We start from the raw sequence: 24,921 nt of genomic DNA, 5'->3' as shown, positions 1-24,921 counted from the left end.
TTATGCAACTATGTTTTCTAAATTAAAGGAGCTATACTTTTTTTTTATTTCACACAGTTATTGTTTTGCTTAAAATATGTTATTGATCTACATTTTTCCGATTTTATGTGTTAAATCCCAAACCCTTAAACTACTACAACGTGATAAGCGAAATATAAAAAAAAATATTTTCCAAAGCTTCTTCTCAAACTTGGAAATACCATATATTAAACTTTAATATTGGTGAACATATTATAAAAAATCACTGGCTTTGCGGCTGATAACAATTATATTTTTAGTTATATCTAACTATCGCTTAAAAGTATATCACAGTGATTTTAACATTAATATAGACGTCTATTCCAGCGGTTACTATCGAGTGCATAGATATTTTGGGAGAAATCTCCCAAAACGGTCATCTGGCATAATCAATGATTAAGATGGTATGTGAAAATACGAGTGAGTCATCAATTATTAATTAATATATTAAATGCAAATGGTGGGTAGCAAGAATATTTATTTATGAAAAAAAAAACTCATTCCGCTAAAAAATAAATAATTGGCGCCAATTGTTATTTGCGTGGCGCAAAGAAAATGAAATCAGATTACGAAACGTAGTCAGATGGACGGTCAAGATCCAAAGTACAGTATCTTACCTGGCAAATCTCGCCACATCACTAAATATAGTATTTTTAAAAATAAAAATCTGGAATTGATTTAAATACAACACATCAGATTTGCGAAGGAAAAAAAAAAAAAGAGAGATCTGAATCCGTCAAACAAACAAACAAAAAAAACCCCAAACGTTCGTTCACAGGTAAAAAAAAGCTCTCTCTCTCTCTCTGAGTCAAGTCCGAGTCCACTCTTCGTCTTCTCATTTTTGTACTCTATCGCAGATCTCGAGAGATGAAAGGTGGTGAAAGCAAAGCGCAAGCGAAGAGCACTGACGAGAGGTATCAGCGAATCTGAGATGCTGTTTGTTTGTTTCCGCATTTTGGTTGATTCGAATTGGATTTGTCACACAGATTGAAGACGAGAGGGAAGAAAGCAGGGAAGAAAGTGAAGGATCCGAACAAGCCTAAGAGGCCTCCAAGTGCTTTCTTCGTCTTCCTGTAAGTCTCTCTCGCAATTGATTCTCGCGATTGATTAGGGAGGTTTTGCTAATTAATTCGATTCAGGGAGGGATTCCGAAAGGAGTTCAATCTAGCTAACCCTGACAACAAATCCGTTGGAGCTGTAAGTAGTAGTGCTTAATCTGGAGATCTACAATCACTACTTTTACCATATGATTCTTACTTAGTTTTTTTTTTGAATCATTTTAGGTTGGTAAAGCTGCTGGAGCCAAATGGAAATCAATGACTGCTGAAGTGAGTCTCGTTGTTTATCGAATCGAATTTCAATTGAAATCTTTAGATCTGTTTTTTTTTTTTTTTTTTAAATTTCAAAATTGGAATGAAACAGGATAAAGCTCCTTATGTAGCCAAGGCTGAGACCAAGAAGACTGAATACGCCAAGACTATGCAAAAATACAACATGAAATTGGTATATTTTACTCTCTTTTTTCTTTTTTTTTTTTTGTCATTTTCTTTCTTCTACTGTTAGACTACAAATGTAATCTCGAAATGTTTTTTTTTTTAAATTTTGCAGGCTAATGGAACGAGTACAGCTGGAGATGATGACTCTGACAAGTCCAAGTCTGAGGTCAACGACGAGGAAGATGCTGCAAGTGATGAGGTTTGTGCTTGTACTAGTTTTTGATTAAAAAAGTCTCTCCTCTACTGTGTGTGCATTTGTTAACTGTTGCTACTACTATATCTAGTTTTAACACTTATTTGATCTGGTGTTTCACAGGAGGAAGATGATGATTAAAATGATGGATCAGCAGCAGCAGTTTGTTTAATTGAAGTATCTTCTCTTCTGTTATGTGTTAGCTTTACTAGTTTTAGGGAGAAAGTTGTTATGTCTTCCCCCCCCTTTTATGTTTTAACTGGGATTAATTCACATCTCTCTACTTCCAACTTCCTCATGATAACTTTGGATTTAGCTTTGAACTTCGTTTCTAGTTTTATGAGATGGTATCCATGTGTTTGCTTTGCATGCCTCTAATTTTATCTTCTACTACATCCTGTTCTCAAGTCGAATACACCTTTCTACAAACAAGTCATTTTTGTGGGATTACAGGTTGAATTTTGGTTTATACATTTTTCTCAATTTATTATTAAAAGAAAGCTTAAAAACTCCTTGCAGGTGTAGTATAAAACTTTAGAGAAGCTATCTACATCAATAAATATAGTCAAACAAATGGTACTTGTCACATAGTTTTAAACAAATATGAATAGAACAAGAGAAAAAGAGAGTGCTAAGATTTTGAGCTTTGTTTGTTGAACTCCACAGCATTTAACAGTTCTTTAGCCGTAGAGGAGAAAGACTTCGCAGTATCTTCCATCTCAGTCGTCTTCAAGCTGATTCCCTGCATAGATTACAAAACGGCTGTTAAGTCTACGAAACAATCAAAGACTATGTGGAATCTGATATCAAGTACCTGTAGCTTCTTCAGGTTGTCTTGAAGTTTGCTCTGAGCCATTTTGGCAGCACCCATTTCCTGCACCGGAATATAAAACCGCTGAGCCAAGCTACATAACTTTATCTAGAAGGCTAATAGAGATGCTTACCTCGGACGAAGAAGCAAAACCGTACTTCTTCTTGATCTGGTCGACTGATGCGCCACTCTTCTCCTCATGTTTCTCTTCATTGCTCATAACAGTCTTCTCATTCTTAGCCGTCATCTGCTTCAGCTTACCTTTGAAGCTCGTAAACTTACTCGCCAGCTTCTGCTTACTAATCCCTGACAATATCCCTTGTTCTTTAGGCTGCTGATGATGATCATCATCATCCTCGATATCAATGTCATCTACAAACAAGAAGATTCAGAAACATACACAGACTTAATTATTACATCACTAAAGATATGTTAGACCGTACCTATATCCAACTCCTCATCGTCAACTCTAGTAACTGTATTGCTCTCTCTACTACGCTCAACATTGTTGTTCCATGGGAAATTAGCTGTGGTGAAGATTTTAGAAAGCTCCTCAATAGTTTCCTTGGTACTTTCTGTTGTTTCTGTATCAGCTGCACGCTTGGGTTTAGTCTTGAAGACAGAACCAAACATGCCCTGTAACATACCACATAATACAACATGGATTAGTAGCTTACGCATTTGTGTGTTTAAAGATAGCTGTAGAGTTCAATGTTGCTTCACCTTCTTTTCTTTTGGAGATGAAGCAACCGCTGATGCAGTGGTTCCATCCTGACAAACCGCATTATCTTTCTTGTAAACTCTGCTCAAAGATTCCACAAGCCTAAATGTTTCCTTCTGAGGTAAGACTGAGCTGACAATAAGTTCAGCGTCTCCATTCACCTGCATCAAGAAAGAAGATCCAACTTGAGTACTTACTACTAGTAACTTGCAAAGAGTGTGTGTGTTCTGAAGGGTACCATGACTAGATCTCCATGCCATGAAGCAGATATGGTAATCTCTGGTAGTGAGTTTTGTTTTGGTGGAGAGTATGTGAAGCCTCTAATGGAAATTTGTTTTAGCAGCGATAGTTCTGGCAAAGACCTGACCCAATTCAAAGCATCAGTGACCTTGAATATGAATAAAGACATAAAAGACAGAAGCGTTTTCACCTTATCTCAACAGTTCCATCAGAGAAGACAAGTGTAAGACCAACACCAGAGGTTCCATAGAAGGTAGAAGCTGAGCAAATGGATGGAGAACTAAACTTTTTCTTGTGAAGAACCTTCTTCACTCCCTGGACAACTTGAGACAATGGGTAGATGTATATAGCTTTCTCAGAACAAAGCAAAACCGAAGGCTGCCTTGTCGAAACATCCTCAACTATGCTCTCTCCATTTCCTGAAGAGTCTTGTTTTCCATCTGCATTTAATAAGAATCATTTAAGATCTCGATTTTTTTTGTTTACTAACTTAAAAAGGAGGTGATAATCTACCTAGAATCTGCATGAACAGAGCCTTGAATGGCTTTTTAGGCTTAACCATGTTTGTTCCAATCATGTTTCCTGTATCACTATCCAAAGCAAAAACAGACGAGTCCCTCATAGCAACCACCAACACATTCTTCTCGAATCCTTGCACACTGCAACTCTCAAATTGCAAGGAGGTGATCCCTGGACATATCTCACTAGCAATGTGTTTTGTGTATAACACAGTAGCTTCCTCAACGTCAACCAGAGAAACATGTCCTTGATCTGATCCAATACCGAGATGTTTTGAGTTTTGGCTTTTCTGAATACATGTTATGGAACCAGTGAGCTTTATGTGCTTGACACTATGAACAATATGGTTATTCCCTTTCTTTGAGCTTCCTGCAACACAAAAGAGTATCAATATATGAAGACACAACACAAGATAGTAAAGCTAACTTCTAACATACCTTGGAAAGGGATGAAACTGTTCTCTATTAGGTATGGCTCAGGTTTGAACCTATAAAGGCGAACCATTCCGTTCTGATCACCAGAGACAAGAAGCCTTGAGTTGCTGTCGAAATGCAAAGCTGTTAATGCAGCAGTTCCACGTGATGATATATCTTGATCAGCCTGCTAAGCAACTCACATCAGAGACAGAAGTACATTGAGAGTCACTAGACTGTAACTAGCTTTGTAGAAGATTAGGAACTAGTCGGATTATGAGGGCCTAAACATTAACCAATTATTGATTTATTTTATATATTTTCATTTATACAAAAAATATTTTAGTTTTTGGGTTTAATTATATTTTTTTTTTGGATGAATTATCAAAATTAGATATACAAAACAAAAGAAATTAGACAAAATTGTAGATTAATACTAACATTATTATTTAGTTTAAACCAATTTAAAATGGTTTAGACCGATTTGAACCGTATATATAGGATTTTTAGAGAATCGTTTCGGCTAGGACTGATTTGCCACCTAGGCGCCGCACCAATTTTTTATGAACCATGAACACAAGAGTCTATGAAAATTTACCTGTTCTTTCAGGAACAAGACAGGAATGAGAAAAGGGCAGGACATGTCCCATACACCAATGCTTCCATCACTATGTCCCGTGATGTAAACATTCTTAACTTTGGTGAAACCAGGAAAATGAGCAGAACGAGAAGCTTCCTTTGAAACTATCTGAGAAGGAAGAAACGGTGCAGTATCTTTCGCCAGCTGAGCATAATCCTCGTCAGCGAGATTCAGCAAGTGTGAAGAGTTTGTAAGAAACTTTCCTACTGTAACACCACCGCAAGAATCTGAAAACGGCAGCTTAACAACACTCTCCTTAGAGAGAGAAGGAGGTGACTTGGACTGAGATTGGATTAGATACTTCTCAATCATGTAATCATCGTAGGCATACACACGTCCAGACTTTCCAAGAACAAGCAGAGTCTCCTGTTTAGCATCAGCTATGATCATCTCCATGTCAACGCAAGGCTCAGATACATGAAGCCCCAGCTTAACCATCTTAACTTCGGTTTGGTCGTTAAGTAAAACCACTTGCAAGGAGTTTGAGGATGATCCGGTGACGTAAACTCTGCTTGCTTTCCCTTCAGCGTAGACCCATTTTAGAGAATTTATCGGTGTTTTCTCGGCTTTGTATCCGAGGTTGAGCTTGCAGACCATGGAAGAACTCTCTGTCATGCTCCATATTAGAATATCTGCGTTGCTATATCCAACGGCTACTCTACTTCCTGAAGGGCAAACCCAACAAGCACAAGTGGCTTTCTTTGCTTCCTGCTTTCCTCCTGTTTTGAGAACTGGTTTGCTTTCTTTGATGTCCCATAACGTTATAAACCCACTACCAAACACTAGTAGAATCCTTCAAAGATTGAGAGATAAAGTGTAAATGATTCTCTTTGTTTTTTCACTAAAGAGATTGTGTTTGATATGTTACCTTTTGGTTTCAGCTGTTGGCTGTGGTAGAATGCTCACAACTGAAGTATCATCAGAAGCTTCAACTGGAGAGCCTAACACAAACAAGAAGATGTTTCAAGAATCCAAAGAGACCCTTTGTTTTTTTTTTTGGTATGTTTGGTTAATTACCATTTGATGCTAGATAAGGTATAGTGTAATCCATTTGTATCACTTGACTAGAATCTTGATCGATCTTCAACACTGATACATTACCAGAAGAGTCTCCAACATAACTGCAAGTTCAAAAAACACACTTGCTTTCATTATCCAGAACTGATCAAGAAAGTATGTTAAGAAGGTTGAGGATGAAAGCATACAAGTAAGGTGTATGTTGCATAACCCTGAGAGATGTGATCTCTCCGTTGAATACATGAACATGAGACATAAGCTTCTTCTCCAAGTCCCAAACCTGAGTGAACTTTAGATTTCAGACCAGAATTCAAATGCTACTATAGTACTACTTTGAGTGATTCAAGAAAATGCCTTACTTCAATCTGGTTTTTGGAATTCACATTGAGAAGAAGTCCTTGGTTCTGAACAAACTGGAGAATCAAAAGTAATATGTCAAGCTATGTCATTGTAATCAAGGTGGGCTATATCTCAGTACCGACCATTATTGTTATGAAGAGAGAACACATAGATAATGTAAGTGAGCAGCACCTCAGTAAACTTGCTTGTGGATGCTTCTTCTGACACTAGTAATGCCTGAGTCTGATCTTTCCCAAACAACTTGATTCTACCATCCCTGAGAATTCAAAAACAATATGTCACAACTCACAACAAAGTGAAACAATTTGGAAAAAATAAACTTTCTTTACAACTCTTACGTGGTGGAAACTGCGAGGATCTTCTGAACCGGATCATAAGCAAACAAGTGAGCTCCTGATGGGATTCCATAGTGTAATACAACACGTGGCTCAACGTCATTAGCTCTCAGCCCTTCCGATGAGCTTCCTCCAGGCTGCAACAATGGTGGCAGAATGGTAAAAAGCTGCATGATTGTGTTCTGTTTTTCTGGCTAAACCGTCCGGTTCGGTTGGGAGACACTAAACATACCGGTTCGGTTCTTATGGTGTGGATAAGTCAAAAGTCAACAGATAGTTAGTAACTAGATTGGATACGCATTTAATGCGACTTTTCAAAAATTTAGGACACGAAACATGCGTGTCGACAAAAACATCTTACGTCATAATTGTTTTTACTTTAACTAAAGTGTCAAACTGGATTAAACATCTGGGCTAACCAAGAACCGACACAGAGTAACAGTCACATTCACAAGTTAATAAGATCTGTGTTACTAATCCGACACAAGTACGAACTTAATCATCATAAAGCAAATATATGTAATAATAACGTAGCCAAGGAAAATTCTTCTTTTTAAAATTAAATATTATTCTAACAATCGATCTAACTTCGATATCTGTAAATTTCAATTTCGATATTTGTTTTTCTTTTTCTTCTCACACTGAATCTGGGAAAGCCTAATTGCAGAAGAAGATGAACAGTTCGATAAAAAAAAGAGGAGTTTGTGTGTACCTTCTTCCCTGCTTTCTCGACCAGCTTCTTCACGAACATCTTTGTAAATGGATCCTACAGTGAACTAATTCAAAAACTACCGAAGGTGATCAAATGAAAATTAGAGAAAGATCAAACTTGAAATGTATCAGAGAGTTTCAAGAGATCACAAAGCATTCGATTCGTTTCAACAATATATTGAGAGAGAAGAGGGGAAGGAGATGGAGAGAGATGAGAGAATAGAGAAACAATATGGGGTAGTGTTGAGATTGAGAAGTAACGGTTTCCTTTGACGGTTTTTTATAGACGGCGACCCACAAAAATAAATATTCACAACAAACATATACAGAAACATATCAAGATATCAATACTATTACATCTTTTTGTAACACTAACCAGATGTCGATCAGTTTTTTGATTTCATTTATTTTTATATAAACATTTTGTTTTCCATTCTAAATTGGTATATATTATAATATATATATATGTCTATCAATTTTTAAAATATAATAAATTTACGGTATATTTTTTCATTGAATAAATTATTTCAAACTTTCACATGTATTTGTATCTTCTTCTATATATATATTTTCGGATTATTATTTCATTATTAAAATTGTAACTATATATATAAAGATTAGTAAAATATTGTTTATTGTGATATTCAAAAAAATTGTAACATTTCACAAATTTAAAAAAATTTTAAAAAATTAAACTTTTCGCTTCACAGATTTATATTATCAAGTAAATAATTAAACATTTAGTTTTTATTTAATTTTTAAAATAAACTAGTTTAAAATTTGTTTTCATTGGTTTAAGGTAGTAAAGATTAATCATTGTTAAATTTTTGTTATTTAAAAAAAAATCTTCATAATTTTAAAATTTAACATCGACAAATATTTAAATAATTAACATATAGAGGTCTATTATTACAACATTAAATTATATCTATTTAATTTATACTATCTATAAATCCAATGGATCATCTATTGTTTAAATACAATTATTAATAGCCTAATAAAATTTTCTGGTATGTCCAAAATTTAAATGATAAGATTAGAGATTAAATGTAACATGACTTTTTAGGAATAGGTCCATTAGATCCATTTAAAAAAAAATCAGACATGAATCAAAGTTGTGACTTCTGTTTTAATATATAAGATACTATTACATTTGAAGTCAAAATTTCTATATATGGGGGCGGTGTAGTTAATTAGTTATACTACTAAAATTGTTCCATAATCACATAATTTAATAAAATATTTATTGAAGATAAATCAATTAAACTACAATAATTAAAAATATATATATACAATAATTGTGAAATCACTTACCATATTTTTTTTTTGTAAACTAATCACTTACCATATTAGATTAATATATACTTGAAAATCTTGAAAAATTATCAATTTACTTACATATACAAAAAATGTTTATTTTTTCAGATCTACATTTATATTATCATAAATTTGCAATATTATTGGAAATCATTGTATTATAGTCCAGAAATCTTAATCCATGCGATGGAGTACATGTGGGGCAATGTTCTTTAAACTCATTCCAACAACACAACACAACACAAGACTTCGAGCTATGGTGTGTCAGTGTGCTGCCTCTCCCTTAGAGTAGAGTGAAAGATCAAAATAGGCAAAAGATGAAAAAAATAAAACTATACTTTCTGAGTATAAATAAATATATACTACATCCGTTTCAATTTAGTTGTCGTTGTAAAATAAATTTTTTCGTTTCAAAATAAATATATTTATTGATTTTATATTTCAATTTATTTTCCAATTGGTTGAAATGTGGTTAGGTGTATTGGTAATAATATTTTTATTTAGTAAATATATAAAATTAAATATTTTTTTAATATGTGTTCCGAAGTCTAAAACGACAATTAAAATGAAACGGATCTTGTAATAAAATTGTTAACCGGTTTTCAATTTAAAAATACAAGGGTTACATCTCTTTTTTTTTTTGAACAAAGGGTTACATCTTTTTAACACCATAATCTGGTTTGGCTTTATGAAAAAAATTGAGAGAAGAAACAAACAGAACTCGTGAACTACTTCAACCATTGCTAAGCGGACCCTTCTCTGAACAATCTTATAAATTAATGATTTGCGAAAACAAAAGTAAAATGAATATCCAAGTAAACCCAAGAAAATTGGTCTTACTGACATTTTTTGATAATTTTTTAAAAATATACACAAACACTGAAACTAAATAACACATGATAACATGACAAATGTGATTGGGTCACGCATGAAACTTGTATGATAAAAAGCAAGGTTGTAAGAAAAGAAGCTTGGAATCATGGTAGAGCCAAAGAAGGGTCCTCTTCAGAGACAAGTCAAAACGGTACACGTCGCAAACGCTAATCTCGTAGGACATCCTTAAAGGGGAGCAGTTAGGTGTGTGCTTATAGGTATAATATTGTATTTAGGCTAAGAACATGGACATTCTCAAAAGGAAATCACTTAATTAAGGGTGTATTTAACCAAATAAAATTAATTAAATAATGTAACAAAAAAACTTATTTTAAAATTGATTCCAAAAAAACTTATTTTAAGGAGATACACACTTGCCACGTCGACCAGAACTTCCCTTAAACACAGTTCTTCGACAAGCCTTTCCAAACTGCTCTTAACCCATTTTTGGATTAAATCCAAATATATCAAGCTCGAACACACCCCCCATGTGCTCCCCTTTAAAGATGGGCTTATGGGTCCAGCTGAAGTTAGTGATCTAACTCTGTTACGTGATATCACGAGAGACGTCCGATCTTGTGGACGGTGAGAGATTACACTGGCTTTTTCTATGAGAACTCTGTCTGACCACCGACCAAATTTGAATAAATAAATGAAAAACAAAACTTGGACATAAGTGCAATTACCATTTTCTAATGCGATTCTTAGCGTAGTAGGTTGGGTTTATGACTATATCAAATCAAATGCAGCGATAAAAGTTGGACCCATCCTCGATATATCATTTCTCGGATACGGTCTCTTTAACTTTTGTAGATTTAATTTTACTTATATGATTGAACTTTTTCTTAACTCTGTGAATCCACTTAAGTAAAGCCAACCTACTGAATATATGAAACTAGAAATTAAATGAAAAGTGATTCAGTTTTCCCTCGTAGCTTTCATATACCATCAATAGAGAGTGAGTATATATCCAACACATCATTACTCACTTATTCATCTAAAATCTTCATAACAACCACTTATCTCTATGATTATTAGCACTTGTTGATTAACCTCTAGTTCAATTCCAATACAATAATTCATAACACAATCCCAATCATAATATATATATACACAATAAATTTCGAATAGTCCAATAGTAATAACTTAACGGTTTTTCTTTATTTTTATGTGTTTTATCATTTATGTGTCCAGTTGAAAAAAATGGGTCATTTGCCAAATAACCAAAAAAAATGGAAAATTAGATTTTGAGAGAAATAGGAAGAGAATGTAGTTAGTTAGTGAATTTATGATTTTTTGTGTATATGTGAACAAAGAATTCAGAAGTCATTCATAATCCTACAATTGAACAACAATAATATGAAAGAAAATAATTGGCAAACACCAAGTCACACATGTACGAATAAGCTAAATGATTCTCTATAAATTAATAACTAGAGTACTCATATATTAGTTTTAAAATTATTTTGAAAGTAATATATACTATCAATGATTCTCAAGCTAATCAAAACTTTATACTTAGTGTGTATTATAAATTATAAATATTTTTAGATTAAATTATCATTGTCTTATTATACTTGTTATAACTCAAATTTAAAAATCGTTACATTTTGGTTGAACATTTCATGGCATAATAGAGCAAGCAAATGAGTCTCATAGTACAAGAACAAACCTTAGGGGAAACCCATATTAAATTCTAACCCATTAATTCAAGAGATAAGTATCTCCTTGCCCAAAATAGAACTAAATAAGCCCAACGAGGCTCAACGAAATCCAAGTTACAATTATCGGTTTAAGCCTGTTTTGAAGATCAATCTTATAACCTTGGAAGTTATTACATTTTTGTAAAGCTCAATCTCAAATACCTATCATTTGGTGACAAATTTTTTGTCTATTTTATATGCTCCCACGTCCTACACGGCTTTTGTCTATTTTATATGCTCCCACGTCCTACACGGCTACACTCATAATAGATAGACAAAAAGGAAAACACGTATGAATATAGAGTCTTGGGACATCTCCAAGCCCGCTCGATCTTTTACTTTAAAATAAAGTGAAATAAAGTATAAAATAAAAAATATTTCAATCTAACTTTATATTTCATTCTATAATAGAGTTTATTTCATAAATAAAATAATTTTTTTGTTCATTATTCTATTATAGAGTGAAATATGGAGTTGAGTTGAAGCAATTTTATTCTTTTTTTTTTTACTTCATTTTAAAAGAAAAAAAAATGAAATTTTATTGAAAATGCTCTTAGGAAAACAGTTCGGTCGACATTTGACTTAGGTTCGCACATGGAATAACAAAAACACTGTCGGGAAAAACGATGAGACTAATAAATGTTTTTTTGTTTGTTTACTCGAATAACAAATGTTTCTATTTTTCTGTTTCTAGACCACTAAACAAGATACGTAAATCCACAAAAACCAAGATTACCAAAACAATATTAGAATTAGCGATTGGTACCAGTAAAAAACTTAAAAACAATCAGTACTAGTGAAAAAACAATCAATAATTAATTTTATAAAGTACAGATGATCAAATACACATATACTAGGGTAATTCTCTTAAATAGATTATTTTCAAGTTTTGATCACAAAAATATACTACAAGGAGGAAAAATGATCAAAATGTTTCATTTAATAGGTAAAACGACCCTAATACCCTAAATATATAAAAAAATAAAAAATAAAATAAAAAATAAAAAAATAAAAAAAAATTAAAAAAAAATAATTTTTTTTATAGTTTTAGATTATATGTTTTCAAATTCGAACTTTTTTTATAAATTTTTTTTTCAAATTTTTTTTTTTGTAATTCGAAAATACTTTTTGAAACTATTTTTAAATTTTTTATTTTCAAATTTTTAATATTTATTTTTTATTTTATAAAATTTTAAATCTCTACCCCTCGATTCTAAACCCTAAGGAAGAGTATAAGTGTATATTTATCTATTTAATGAAACATTTTGGTAATTTTAATCTTTAAAGTATATATTTGTGATATAAATTTTTTTATTGTTATCCTATGTATAGTGATAAGGTAAACGAGTTGTATTAGCGGGTTGCTGCAGTGTGGTCTATAGTTAATATTTGAAAAAAATCACCCAGTAAATATACAGGTAAATTGTAATGTGTTACTATTAAGGTAACATTATACTTCCCATTGAACAATTCATAATCATTCCGATTCCAAACTTATGTTCCACCGTATTTAGGTGAGGCATTGACTTGGAATATAATTGTGAAGTAATTCATCTTATAATTGACCTAAGTTGATATATTTTTGACGTGGAAAGGTCACAGTATGCAAGTAGACCTGAGAAGAACTAAGTACACGTTCCGACAAATACTATATTTACCGGATTCATTACGGCATGAGTCATGACCACGTATTCATGTATTCGTTGACCAGTACTGCTCACATTTTGTTTTCAACAATAAAGACAACTATGTTTAAACGTTTCTGTTACTAGTCTACTAGAGTATTATTCAGGGATCAAGTTCATTTATTTTTGTAAATGATTCTGATTAAATCTTATTAAATTCTCAAACCCTTAAGTGCCCGTGGAACATGGACGGCGGACACCGACCATTTACGACTTCTCGTGGTTAGATGACACGTTGGTGTGTGGCTCCTTAAGGACCTGAACTTATAAAAGTCCTGACTCTGACCCATTTCTTATTTCATTTATGTTTCTCTTATGTTTGATTAGGATGATAGGGATTGCAAAAGACGGTGAAGCTAATACTCTATAGAGGATTGTTTTGGAAAAATATAATCTGGAATGTGTCAGAAAAAGTTACTAGATAGCAACTCAAGAATGTCAGTTAACTGGTCAGGAAAAGAGTAAATTAAAGTGTTTTTAATTTCTTTAAATTTTCTTTAGAGCATGTTTAACGGGTTCTTATGGTGGAGTTCTTAACGGAATATAAGAAACCGCCTCTTAGCTTTTCTCTAAATTTTCTTTAGAGCATGTTTAACAGGGGTTCTTATGGTGGGGTTCTTAGCGGAATATACGAAATCGTCTCTTAGCTTTTTCTAAAAGACGGTTTCTTATATTCCGCTAAGAACCTCCCGTTAAACATGCTCTTACCACATCTTTACTATAATATGAATTCCATTGTTGGCCAAAACGTTAATCTAAAAGCAAAATTAGAATTTATAAATATTTTCATGAAAAAATTGAGCTTGTGTATTATTATTATTGTTGTAATCATGCAAACAAAGATATACAACTTGAAAAACTGATAATGGCTTTTTCGTCAAAAAAAAAACTGATAATGGTAATAATTCAATTAAAATGTAATAAACTTCATAAGTTCATTAGTTTTTTTTTTGGTAAAATCATAAGTTCAATAGTTTCAAAAAGGAACTATATTTCAATTTCTTGAAAGAATATCAACCAACAAAAATAAAACTTTTTTTTCTGATGACAAAAAAAAAAAAAACTTAGCAACATTAATCAGTTAATTGCATAAAAATATAGTAAGAATATTTACAACTATAAAATCAAAAGAACATTAAAACTAAAATGTTATCATCAGTAATATAACTAGCCGTTTAACTGCAAGTATTCACATTAACTGTCGATTTCTAATTTTGGAAACTAGATAACCCTTTGATTCTAATACTTTCCTTAAATCATTTTTGCTCTTATAATGTTACCGTTTGATATACAAATGATCGGTCTTACTCACATATGAATCATGTTACCGTTTTTCTTAAATATTTTGTTCTTAAGCATTAATATCAAAAATTTAATAGTATAAACTTAGCCTTTTTGTCTTTATCGTGCCTTTACCTTTCCTTCTCGAGCTCTTCGTCCTTCCTCTGTTTCCTTCATTCACACAGAGAGAGAAACGCAAAAGACTAAAACTTTGAGAAAAGAGATGATGGAGTGGGACAATCAGCAGCAACCCAGTAACAATCCTTCTTCAAATCTTCAAGGGATCGACGTTAATGGAGGCTCAGGCTCAGGAGGAATGTACGTGAAGGTGATGACCGACGAGCAGCTCGAAACTCTGAGGAAGCAGATTGCTATCTACGCCACCATTTGTGAACGTCTCGTTGAGATGCACAAAACCCTCACTTCTCAACAAGATCTTGCAGGTTCTCAACGTTTCTTGGCGTAATTAAATCTTTTTTTTCTGGAATTCAAAAATAGGTTTTAGTAATCAACCTTGAAACCCTCTGATTGAGCTAGAGTATTTACCTTAGGTGTTTTCTGGTTGATGCTAGTTTTTTATGTACTTCAACTTCAACAACTCTGTTTTCATTTGGTGTTTAGGGAGAGTGGGAGGTCTATATGCAGACCCAACGTTTGGTCACAAGATGACAGGTGGTAGGCAGAGGTGGACTCCTACTCCAGTTCAGCTTCAGATTCTGGAGCGTATATTCGACCAAGGGATAGGGACACCGAGCAAGCAGAAGATCAAAGACATAACCGAGGAGCTGAGCCAGCACGGTCAGATAGCTGAGCAAAACGTCTACAATTGGTTTCAGAACCGGCGCGCTCGGTCCAAGAGGAAGCAGCATGGTGGTGGTGGTGGTGGTGTTGGTTCTTCTAGTAACAACAACAATGGTGAGTCTGAGGTGGAGGCTGAAACTGAGACGGTGAATGAGAAGAGAAAGATGCCAGAGAGTCTTCTTGTGTTTCCTGATGGAAACAAGAATGCCATTGGGACAACAAGTGCTACTAGTCCTAGGCCTGAAGATCTTTACTTCCAGAGCCCTGAGATGAGCTCTGATCTTGACTTGCTAGGAGTCCTATCAAACCCAAGTAAGTTAAAAAAAAAAAAAACCTTTTACACAAAGCTTGTGACTAGTGTGTGATTTTGATGTGATTTGTGTGTTTTTGTAGGGGATGAGCATTTTGTAGGAAAGATGGGGCTGTCTGAAAGCTACAACATGTATGATCATGTTGAAGATTATGGCATGTAGGGCTGATTAATACAAGCTGAGGAAATTGGTTCAGTAGTCAGTCTTAAGCAGTTTTAGACACTTTTTTAATTATTTTGTTTCTGGGTGTTTTAATCAAAGTTTGTGATGCATTACTTTAATGTTTACTGGATTTAGAGTGATTCCTATCTCCTTAACAATAATAATATTTTTCTAAGAAACTGATTCAGGTTTTACAGTTTCTTTTTTTATACCACAAGCTCCAATCCCAAGAGGTGCACTTTAATTTAGTTTAAAACATACAAACCTAGCTAAGCTAATTCACATTGTGTATAGAAAGAAAAAAAAAAGACAAGGCGTTAAAGTGACCAAGTAAAAACGACAAGGCGTTAATATATTCCAAGAAACAACGGCATGTCATTTTTTTGTATTGAAGTTTTCGTTGAAACGGCATACAATCTGTAAAGCTTCGACCTTTTTTGATCTCGACTTCAGAGTTATATCGTCTTCTTCTCTTCACCTGTTCAGATTTGACCCTTTCACTCCACTTTCAGATTTGGTCTTTTGCTTCTTCTTCTTCTTCTCGTGGCTGATATATTGGTAATTGTGTTTTCGAGATTGGTGACATTTATAATGGTGAAATGGGGTTATAATGCACGCGTGTTGCTCGACTAAAAGCCGCAGAGACATTGTTTTGCTGCATAAATTGAGTGGAGAGACTCAAAAGTCTGAAGCTTTTTGATTGGGGCAGGCTTTTTATATGGATAGATAGAGTGTGTTGACAACTAGAAACTGGGTTTCTGATGGTGAGCTCGTCTATTTCGAATAAGAGATACACTTATATACACGAAAGTGAGAGTGAGGCAAATAGAGAAGCCATTGACATTCACCATGTGATCATCAACGGAAGCAGAGTAACTGGTTATGCCCGTCTTAGGTGGCTTGCTTTCTTCCTTGTGGCTTTGGCTATCATCATGTACTTTCTTCTTGGAAAGGTAATGAATGATACGTTTAGGAGATGTTTTTTTGTTTGTTTGTGGTGTTGTTATTGCTTTTGAGTAATTCTGAGTCATTGCTTAGAACAAGTGTTGCTAGTGCATCATAGTATGATAAATGCATACTTAAGGGATCAATCACATGCTATTCTAGATCTATGTTAGTACATGATGAGTTTGGTATTTTGGTTCTCTAAAGCAATATGTTAATACATGACAAGTTTTGTATAAAGCACGTGTCTTAAATTGTATCACCTTACATGGTTGTTTTCTTGATGTTCCATTTGTATCTTCTTCAAACTGGTATCTTAAAGGGGTAACTCATATATTACAGGACAATCCAGTTAGGACTCTTTCTTGGAGCTGCCTCTTAAGTGGTTTCTTTGTTATGATACAAAGCCGGAAGTTTGTCAAGAAAGGTGAGGAGGCCTTTGTTGCACGGTTTAAAGTTTCACCAAATGATTTAGTCTTTCACATTTTTGAAACTGATTCTTTTCTAACTGATCTGTTCAGAATCTGTTATAATCATGCCAACCTTTGGGATCCAACTTGAAACTCAATATTTAAGGTACGCTTTATCCCCTTAGTTAATTTTATATTGTCTGCATTCCATGATGGCTTCTTAAGTTTGTTTGTGTGTTTCTACTTTGTAGTGGAAAAACTGTCTCCATGTTTATTCCTATTGGCAAGATTTTGAAGCCTGTGCTTGTCGAATGTGTCACCCCTGTTACATGTTACTGGAGTCTCTCCTTGTTTCTGCGTGGCGAAGAACAGCTTACATTGGTGTTTAAGGTAATGCAAACAATTTTGTTCCAATACATTGTGAGAGAAAGTTTTAATGACAACATTGAGAATAGTCACGGGCTACCAAATGATTCAATCTGAAATATTGTACTGTTTCTTTTGGCCGTTGATTCTAAGTTCAGTTTCCTCTACTGTACAGGAACTGCGTCCGACACTGAAGATGTTGGTTCCTATTTGGAAGGCATTGTGTGCTGTTATTGGCACAGACCAAAGTGAAATGATGACTGAAGAAGAACATGTTGTAGCTGGTTAAGCATTTACATGTGACATATCTACTGCCATTACAAGCAGAATCAACTATGTTTTTTGTTTTTGTTTTTGTTTTTTTTCTTTGGTATATTAGTTGAATGCAAAGAGTACAATTAGTTATATCAGCAAATGTGGTATCAACCCCATATACATCCAAGGATAAGATTTACAGTGTGACTAAGAGTTGAAAAAGTAGTTATTCACTGAGTCTATAGCATCAAAGGTTTGCTATAGGTGCAACTTTTTAGCCTTTAGCTTCATCTGCGCGTGACTTAGCACGATCAAGTGTGATTTCTCTGCGTTCGAACCCATGCCACGGTTGTCTTGCTTCGATCTTTGCTATCTGTTTGTGTAATGCCTTCAAATCGACTAGAGGAACTGTCGTTGGTCTCCCATGAGCACACTGTACACATAAGAAATGGGTTAACTTGATTAGAATTGAAGATGAATTATTTTGGTAACATTTCACGTTTCTTACTTACCTGGAAACACAGTGAGGTCTGCTTTAGTCCTTCGATGATTAAAGAGCATTCTGAGGGTAACAGAGAATCTCCGAACATAATTGCACCTTAGCAGTTGTAGAAAAAGACAAAGTTAGCAGTGAAACTAAGTCCTGAATGGTAAGTCTCTAGCTTATCCTTGAACATACAGAATAATGCTGGAGAGATCAGGAATATACCTCTACATGCTTTGGAGTTCAGGACTCGAAGAACAGATGGAGGAATTGTTGATGATCCGTCAGTATCAGCAAGCTGGTTTGGCAAAAGTTGAGTAAGAATCTAAAGGTAGGTCATGTGCTTATACATGATTCTGAAAGTACCTGCTGAAGAAACTCTAATAGATCAACATCTGATAGATTTACACCCAGAACGCATGGGACCTACAAGTGGTGTAAGCAAAGTGATCATTCAAGTGACCCATATAGAATTCCACAGAGAATAGAACAAAAAAGGGGAATGAAAGAGCTAGACTAGGCTGTCTAACCGCATTAAGTGTGATTGGAGTTGGTTTCCGTTGAATGATGCTCATGCTCCTGTAGAGAAGGAAAATATTAATCATGGTGCGCAATCTAAAACACCAAATGCATATGCTGCTTCATAGATGATCAAGTATTGTATATTTATGGGACAGCAAGAGAAAATTTACTTCTTAAAGGACGTTGACCCTTCTACATTAATGCTGCAGATCCAACCCCAGTCTCTTATCTGGTCTGAATAACTCTGGAGTAACTGATAACCCATCTCTGGTAGGACCTTCAATGTCAACATTAACATTTAAGATTAATGATGCATCATCAATAAACTGAGGCAAAGTAGACTACTCTGATTTAAATCCAGCAGATAATAAACATACCAACTCTTGGTCTGCACTCAAATAGGTAACTGTCCTTGCTTCCCCAGCCAGGACCTAGTAATTTCATTATTTTTTTGTCAGTAGATAGAAGCACAATAGTATTCAAACTGTGAAACACTAGAAAAGTAGTTACATGAGCTTGAGGTTCCAAGATGGTCTTACCTTTTTACGCAGCTCTTCCAATCGAATTCTTTCATCGGCAGCATGCTGTAAAAAATGACACCAGACATTTATTAAGAGAAACAGTTTCAACAACTTATGTTGTCCTTGTTTGAAGACAATCCTCAACCATAATCAGATATAGTGTCTAGACTTTGACATAATGAGAAAATATAGGATGAACCTGATCAACGATAGCAACTGTTCCACAAGCAACAATTGGGATGTATTTTTTATCCACCTGTTGTAGAACCTTAGCATCCTCAAGGGACTGTCTGTTTATAGATTCAGGAACCAAGGACTCATCTGATCGCAGGTGCAAAAGTCCTGAACATATATCAAGTACACTATCTTGATCATGAAGCTCGTGTGATTCCTTGGCAACCTGGCACAAGGAAAAGATTATGGATACTCAGTTGTCTTCAATGGTAGTTTATTAAGCAAAAAAAAAAAAAAAATTCAATCTCCTTAACCTGAGGGACCGGACAGTTATGGCGCCATTTCGTTGTGGATTTAACTGGATCCAGATTTTCCTCTGAGCTCAAGTCTGTGACATAGGTAACATAGTTAATTACTCCACATGAAAGAGGGGATACAAAGGAAACGTCGTGAAAACTCCCCTATACCAAAATTGTCAAGGAGCAAGATTTGATTGACAACTACACCGACATGAAAGATACAAAAAGTGCCTTTGGAGATGATTTACCTACCAAAGAGACACACAGCTCATTTAAGATTAATAGTTACCTTCGTCTCCATCCTCATCTCGGGCCTCTGAGTGCACAATACTGCAACCAGCAGATGCTTTCAAGTCTGAGGCCGAACTCAAACTTTTTTCTGGTTCTTGTAGGTGGTCATATGACACATCAACAAAGATATGAGATGCATTACAGGGTTGTGTCAAGCACTCCAAATCATCAGGTACTGCAGAAAGTTATACCACATTAATTTATTTTCCACCACATTCCGAAAACTAAAACAACAGTAGCAACAAAATAACAACATCTGAAGAAGAAAAAGAAAAAGAACCTGATGGATCAGAGTTCTTTGATTTCGTGTCTGATCTACAACTTAAGCTGACAAATCTCTTTTTCTCTTGATAAAATGGAGGAGCAGAGCGGCTTCTTCTTGACCTTCGTTTACCAACATTATTCTTTGAACCATACCTATAACTAAATGTGTCCTTCCTGATATTATGTTGTTCAATACCCACATTATCTGCATGTCCCCACAATGACTGGAAAATCGTTTCACCTGACTCAGTGCCATTCTGAATATCTGCGAAAGAATCTGTGCTGGTTTTCCGGCAACTGATTTTAGGTATGGCCTCATGATCAAATTTGACGTCGTTGGCAGCACTGAAAAAGTCTCCAGGGTCAGGCGTCCTTCCCAGGTCCAAACTCCCTTCAAGAATTTGACAACCTTTCTGATAATCAGACTCCCACTCGGTCGCAGAAGGAGATGTGGAGAACACTGTAGAGCACTCAGAACTCAAACGGAAACTACCAGGACCAGACCTCCCGACATTGGCTGAGGAAGAGTAAATTTTCTTCACAGATTTGTCTTCATAAGAACGAAATTCCGCAATATCTACGCGGTTGATGTTAAAATCTTCTCCATTTCCAACACTTGTACTATCTGAGATATGTTGTGGATTAAACCAATCAGATTCCTGCCATGAACTCCCTAGGGAACAATCAGGAGTCCTGGTCCTTCCATGAAATTCATGAGTATCAGAAAGAACATCACGGTAGGAATCACCTTCTCTGGTCTCTAGGACATGAATCAGTGAATTAGTTCGTTTGTCATCAAGTTTCATACGCATGCCTGATTCAGACCCTTCACCACGAGCTAGATTAGGCTCATGAAGGGCTAGCCTTCCTCTTGAGGAGCAACCCCGCAAAAGGTGATTTCCAATGCAATTGCTGACATCCAACTCATCTTCAACATCTTCAAACTGAAAATTCAATACGTCTGCATCTTCCATAAAATCATGGTTGACACTGGGTGTGCTAATCTGGCATCTTGTTAGAAACTGTTTGCTGCACTTAGCGCCAGAAACCAATCTTGTTTCTAGGAAGCCAGTAACTTGCGGAAAGTCTTCATTCTTTTGCATATCTGTGTCACATGGCTGTAGAAAAGAAGCAGTCTGACGGTCAAATTCAGCTACAGTGTCTTGTTCTTTAAGATTCTGAATTTTCATTCCTAACTCATATTTTGGAGACCATTCCTCCTTTCCTTCCGAAAAATAACCATCATCTCTTTTAAAGCCAGCAGACGGGGGAAAGAGAAAACTAGAAGGTGTCTCATCATTACTTCTCTTGAGCTTCTTTTTTGTAGGTTCCATAGTTTCTGGCCACTCTGCATCTAGAAAATGAAGCATTGGTAAAGGCTGCCTGAAAATATATAAGGGATGCTGCCCCGTTCCACTATGTAAGAACTAATGTCATAGAATGGTAACAGTCTAAAACGTTGTGTACCTTTTTCAAGTCCACCCATGTAATCAATCAGGTCTTGTCTATCACCTTTTGCCAGCAGATCAGCTCGCCCATCACAAATTTCTAAGAAAAGAACGGTAAGAAAACATTGAAAAACCTAGAAATATAAGGGATACCAACAGAGCTTTGACAAAAGTGTGGCATACCAAGACCCTCATCTTTCTTCCAGTTCGCTAGAATGATTCTTTCTATCAAGGTAAGTATAGGTTCCCAGTTCTGCCACAGATAGAGAAACAGGCAAGCTTTAAAATACAAAAAAAGTCTAAGCAAGTTTAGATCACAAGAGAAATTTAATACCTTGAACTCGACGTTTGTCTTTGATGGTTCAAATGATAATTCATAAAGATGACGTGGACATGTTATGCACAGTATGTAACCAGGACAGGGTTGAATTCTGCTACGTCGTCCTGTTTGTAGCCCATCTGTAGGCTTCCAGTCATCCGTAGAATCAAAACTAGCAGCGAAGTTGTTCAGCAGCTTATGTATGGGACCTTTGCTTACGAATCTTGAATTGATATCTGTCACCGTGAAGGCCATACAACCTTATACAGAAACTTCCTAACTTAAACCGCAGAAGATAGTTTATGTATAGTCACACATAAAAAGATGCAGAGATAAGGATACATATGTACTGCAAAACCTGCAAGGAAAATACCACAATATAGAGAAAAGTGAGGCTCAAGGTTAACAATCTGACAAACAAGGGTAATAGTTATGGACCCCATAAGTGCAACAAGTAACTTACCTTGAAACTATCTCGAGGACCAGATATATACCCAGAGACATTCAACGTGCCATCTTTAACGTCTACTTTAGAAAGAGAGTTTAAAGCTTCGGTCCCTGCATCACTCATCAGTAGAGAAAATGCTGAAGCAGAAGGATTGGCTTGGAGAAGCTCTTCATCACTGTAACAAGGAAACTATCAGAAGGGCCGCTGAACTCATAAGGATCTTAAAATGAAAGTAGGAACCCACCTATCGATATCAAGAACACTGAAGGAAACATTAGAGTGCACAAGCGCAATCCGGAACACACACTTTGTTATAGATTCCAACACTTTCTTGGGGCTTCCGTTGCAAAAAGAAAAGGAAAGAAACGATTTTACATAAAAACATGGACATCTTTCACAGAACTTGAGACGAGGCGAAGATGAATGCGGATGTCTAAGTGTATAAGAAATGAACCTGGATTGCATATATTTTTGTCTCACAGGATGATTGTAAAACAGATCTCGGACAGTTACTGCATCAACCAGGTAAAAATCAGAAGTAAATCATACCACTGGCCCCTTGCCAATGTAAACCCAAAAAATAATAATCAGATGCAAGCATGAAAGAAAAAGCAATGGTGACAAAAGACACATTACCAGTCGTGCCAGAGTCTTTTCTATCATCGTCAATTCCTAGATGAAGACACTTGGATCCCTAAAAAGCATTGTGTAGAAGTTTAAAACCATAAACAAAGTCATACACATTAAGCAAGAGTGTTGAATTGCATCAAGATTCATCCCATACCTTCATAACCTTCCGATAACCATTAGGCCTCCCAACAGCTTTAGTCGTGATTTCCAGCAACGAGATATCTGATATGGAAGCCAAGGCCTCTCCTCGGAATCCAAAACTTTCACTGGCTGTCTCCACATCTATGAAGTCGTGAAACTTTGACGTAGCTGTTTCATCACATTGCCCATGATAAGTTTCTCAATCGAACTAAAACTAACAAACAGCTATTACCAATCCATTAAACCTAACTTACAAGACTCGTCCTTTATAAGAACTTACCATATCTTTCTCCCAACAAAACCAAATCATCTCTGGAAACGCCAGATCCTGAGAAAAAATCAAAATTAAGATTCAATCATTTGCACAAAGGTAAAGATAGTCATAGTGGAGCTACTACACTCACCATCATCCACAACCTTCACAGAGCATGTCACAACGCCCACGAAGATAGACACCTGTCAACAGATATTTCGATTTTCAATCAGCACAATTACAAACAAGTTTTCAGAACCAGAAGAAGAGAATCGATTCGATTTCGGTTTAACCTTGGTCGCACCAGCGTCGAGACTGTTGAAGAGGAGCTCCTCCACGACCCTCGTCATGTCGAACATGATGATTCCGGATCGCATGGAGCGACGGACGCCTTCCGGCAAGGGCTTAATCGTCTTCATCTTCTCGCTCGCTCCCTCGCTCAGTCACTCTCTAACGGGAATGGTTCCATCAACTGTGGAAACTGGAGGGAAATCGCGAAATTGGGGATTTAGGTCTTCAAAACGACTGCGTTTTGCATGTGTGAATATTTCTTCTCTCGGGTTTTAACTTTTGTTTTGTTCCCTTTTTAACCCCATAGAAAGAGAACCTTCCAAATCTAACCCTAGTGCTAAATCTAACCTTTAGTGCTGAGGGTTGGTCGTTTATATTAAAGCCACCAGATTAGACCACCGACGACTCTCTCCAATTTTAATCCGAAGAATAATTACATTAATTAATACTCCCTCCGTTTTTTTATACAAGTAGTATTAGAGAATTTTTTACGTTCCAAATTATATGACGTTTTTGGTTTTTTTATGTAAAATTTATTAACACTTAATGTTATATGACGAATGAAAATATACCTTCTATTTTATTATTGGTTGATTTGTGGTTAATTAAATAATTAATAATGTTTTTGTTTAGAAAATATAAAAAATTAATAATTTCTTAATCTATATGCACAATTCTAAAACAACTTATATTAAAAAACGGAGGGAGTATGAATCAGCAAAAGGCCAATTAGCAACTATTTTCACATTTTAACATGGAAACTACCAAACATTTAGTTTGATAAATTTGGCTAAGCTAGCATACTCTAATTAATATATGATAATACTATAATACTTATAATTAGCCAGGATTATTATCAGAAAATGAATTTTATATATTATAAATTGAATTGTAAAATGGCAAATGATAAAGTTGATTAAGAAAAATCAATGATGTTGATATTTTCTCTATTCAATGTTTGTGATATATGTATTTGGTTAGACAGTGATCTGATAATTACGATACAATAGTTCCACTAGTTTTCTCGTTTAAAATGATTTCATTAGCCTTTTTGGGGGGTCTGATGAGGATGAAATGGCACGGCAAGTGGATGGTGAAGTTGACTATCTCCGCCAAACTAGTAGGGTATAATGATCATAAATCCATCGGATTAAAGCTTTGATTTACCGATTATTTCAGACTAAATATTAGATAGACCACTTTGCTTTAATATTCATCCACCATAAATTCTATATCACGTCAATGATATTGTA

At 35.1% G+C, this 24,921-nt stretch overlaps 5 protein-coding genes across 8 annotated transcripts; 3 read left to right on the top strand and 2 right to left on the bottom strand.

Annotated features, from left to right (window-relative positions):
* The first annotated feature begins 682 nt into the window (after window positions 1-682).
* Window positions 683-2,076, top strand: LOC111207898 (high mobility group B protein 4). Its single transcript, XM_022706432.2, has 8 exons — window positions 683-796; window positions 876-932; window positions 1,005-1,091; window positions 1,158-1,215; window positions 1,302-1,346; window positions 1,441-1,521; window positions 1,627-1,713; window positions 1,831-2,076. The coding sequence occupies exons 2-8, from the start codon at window positions 886-888 to the stop codon at window positions 1,846-1,848; spliced, it is 423 nt and encodes a 140-aa protein (XP_022562153.1). The 5' UTR covers window positions 683-796; window positions 876-885; the 3' UTR covers window positions 1,849-2,076.
* A 128-nt stretch (window positions 2,077-2,204) lies between these two features.
* On the bottom strand, window positions 2,205-7,815 carry LOC111207897. 3 transcript variants are annotated; one of them, XM_022706431.2, is made up of 17 exons: window positions 7,476-7,815; window positions 6,767-7,005; window positions 6,600-6,684; window positions 6,428-6,481; window positions 6,257-6,348; window positions 6,069-6,172; window positions 5,920-5,992; window positions 5,010-5,844; window positions 4,436-4,601; window positions 3,993-4,367; window positions 3,670-3,919; window positions 3,478-3,601; window positions 3,242-3,400; window positions 2,962-3,154; window positions 2,652-2,890; window positions 2,522-2,581; window positions 2,205-2,449 (listed from the first exon to the last, which is right to left on the bottom strand). In XM_022706431.2, the coding sequence occupies exons 2-17, from the start codon at window positions 6,934-6,936 to the stop codon at window positions 2,339-2,341; spliced, it is 3,090 nt and encodes a 1,029-aa protein (XP_022562152.1). In that variant the 5' UTR covers window positions 6,937-7,005; window positions 7,476-7,815; the 3' UTR covers window positions 2,205-2,338. The 3 variants fall into 3 exon arrangements, with proteins under 3 accessions (XP_022562152.1, XP_022562150.1, XP_022562151.1); XM_022706429.2 differs by having other exon boundaries at window positions 6,767-6,900; window positions 7,476-7,813; XM_022706430.2 differs by having other exon boundaries at window positions 4,436-4,598; window positions 6,767-6,900; window positions 7,476-7,807.
* Window positions 7,816-14,435: 6,620 nt separating this feature from the next.
* On the top strand, window positions 14,436-15,799 carry LOC111207481 (WUSCHEL-related homeobox 13). Its single transcript, XM_022705562.2, has 3 exons — window positions 14,436-14,776; window positions 14,955-15,446; window positions 15,528-15,799. The coding sequence occupies exons 1-3, from the start codon at window positions 14,557-14,559 to the stop codon at window positions 15,605-15,607; spliced, it is 792 nt and encodes a 263-aa protein (XP_022561283.1). The 5' UTR covers window positions 14,436-14,556; the 3' UTR covers window positions 15,608-15,799.
* A 197-nt stretch (window positions 15,800-15,996) lies between these two features.
* Window positions 15,997-17,812, top strand: BNAA03G53390D. The gene is made up of 5 exons (XM_022706959.2): window positions 15,997-16,560; window positions 16,895-16,979; window positions 17,074-17,128; window positions 17,214-17,352; window positions 17,504-17,812. The coding sequence occupies exons 1-5, from the start codon at window positions 16,369-16,371 to the stop codon at window positions 17,615-17,617; spliced, it is 585 nt and encodes a 194-aa protein (XP_022562680.1). The 5' UTR covers window positions 15,997-16,368; the 3' UTR covers window positions 17,618-17,812.
* Window positions 17,708-23,928, bottom strand: LOC106348139 (DNA mismatch repair protein MLH3). 2 transcript variants are annotated; one of them, XM_013787807.3, is made up of 24 exons: window positions 23,671-23,928; window positions 23,529-23,580; window positions 23,405-23,452; window positions 23,138-23,292; window positions 22,990-23,047; window positions 22,808-22,865; window positions 22,598-22,690; window positions 22,369-22,528; window positions 22,248-22,263; window positions 21,921-22,141; window positions 21,770-21,839; window positions 21,606-21,686; window positions 20,155-21,486; window positions 19,873-20,049; window positions 19,599-19,672; window positions 19,310-19,510; window positions 19,129-19,173; window positions 18,967-19,020; window positions 18,760-18,866; window positions 18,598-18,646; window positions 18,434-18,493; window positions 18,293-18,365; window positions 18,096-18,181; window positions 17,708-18,016 (listed from the first exon to the last, which is right to left on the bottom strand). In XM_013787807.3, exons 1-24 carry the CDS (start codon window positions 23,794-23,796, stop codon window positions 17,858-17,860), a joined length of 3,555 nt encoding a protein of 1,184 aa, XP_013643261.2. In that variant the 5' UTR covers window positions 23,797-23,928; the 3' UTR covers window positions 17,708-17,857. The 2 variants fall into 2 exon arrangements, with proteins under 2 accessions (XP_013643261.2, XP_013643260.2); XM_013787806.3 differs by having other exon boundaries at window positions 20,155-21,492; window positions 23,671-23,924.
* Between the last annotated feature and the right edge of the window lie 993 nt (window positions 23,929-24,921).

This window comes from Brassica napus, chromosome C7 (genome assembly GCF_020379485.1).
Source record: "Brassica napus cultivar Da-Ae chromosome C7, Da-Ae, whole genome shotgun sequence".
NCBI classification, from domain to species: Eukaryota; Viridiplantae; Streptophyta; class Magnoliopsida; order Brassicales; family Brassicaceae; genus Brassica; species Brassica napus.
The sequence above is the reverse complement of the archived record's forward strand: the minus strand, read 5'-3'. Positions and strand labels throughout refer to the sequence as shown.

Bases quoted from the DNA above. Each gene is read 5' to 3' on its own strand.
- BNAA03G53390D (XM_022706959.2), top strand. From the start codon at position 16,369: ATGGTGAGCTCGTCTATTTCGAATAAGAGATACACTTATATACACGAA. The intron at 16,561-16,894 runs GTAATGAATGAT...CATATATTACAG, and splicing joins TGTACTTTCTTCTTGGAAAG to GACAATCCAGTTAGGACTCT. The intron at 17,129-17,213 runs GTACGCTTTATC...TCTACTTTGTAG, and splicing joins CTTGAAACTCAATATTTAAG to TGGAAAAACTGTCTCCATGT.
- LOC111207481 (XM_022705562.2), top strand. From the start codon at position 14,557: ATGATGGAGTGGGACAATCAGCAGCAACCCAGTAACAATCCTTCTTCA. The intron at 14,777-14,954 runs GTTCTCAACGTT...TTTGGTGTTTAG, and splicing joins TTCTCAACAAGATCTTGCAG to GGAGAGTGGGAGGTCTATAT. The intron at 15,447-15,527 runs GTAAGTTAAAAA...GTGTTTTTGTAG, and splicing joins AGGAGTCCTATCAAACCCAA to GGGATGAGCATTTTGTAGGA.
- LOC106348139 (XM_013787806.3), bottom strand. From the start codon at position 23,796: ATGAAGACGATTAAGCCCTTGCCGGAAGGCGTCCGTCGCTCCATGCGA. The intron at 19,673-19,872 runs GTAACTATTAAT...CCTATGTCACAG, and splicing joins AGATGAGGATGGAGACGAAG to ACTTGAGCTCAGAGGAAAAT. The intron at 18,494-18,597 runs GTTAGACAGCCT...CACCACTTGTAG, and splicing joins CTCCAATCACACTTAATGCG to GTCCCATGCGTTCTGGGTGT.
- LOC111207898 (XM_022706432.2), top strand. From the start codon at position 886: ATGAAAGGTGGTGAAAGCAAAGCGCAAGCGAAGAGCACTGACGAGAG. The intron at 1,092-1,157 runs GTAAGTCTCTCT...AATTCGATTCAG, and splicing joins AGTGCTTTCTTCGTCTTCCT to GGAGGGATTCCGAAAGGAGT. The intron at 1,347-1,440 runs GTGAGTCTCGTT...GGAATGAAACAG, and splicing joins GGAAATCAATGACTGCTGAA to GATAAAGCTCCTTATGTAGC.
- LOC111207897 (XM_022706429.2), bottom strand. From the start codon at position 7,514: ATGTTCGTGAAGAAGCTGGTCGAGAAAGCAGGGAAGAAG. The intron at 6,173-6,256 runs GTATGCTTTCAT...TTGAACTTGCAG, and splicing joins ATGCAACATACACCTTACTT to TTATGTTGGAGACTCTTCTG. The intron at 5,845-5,919 runs GTAACATATCAA...CAATCTTTGAAG, and splicing joins CCAACAGCTGAAACCAAAAG to GATTCTACTAGTGTTTGGTA.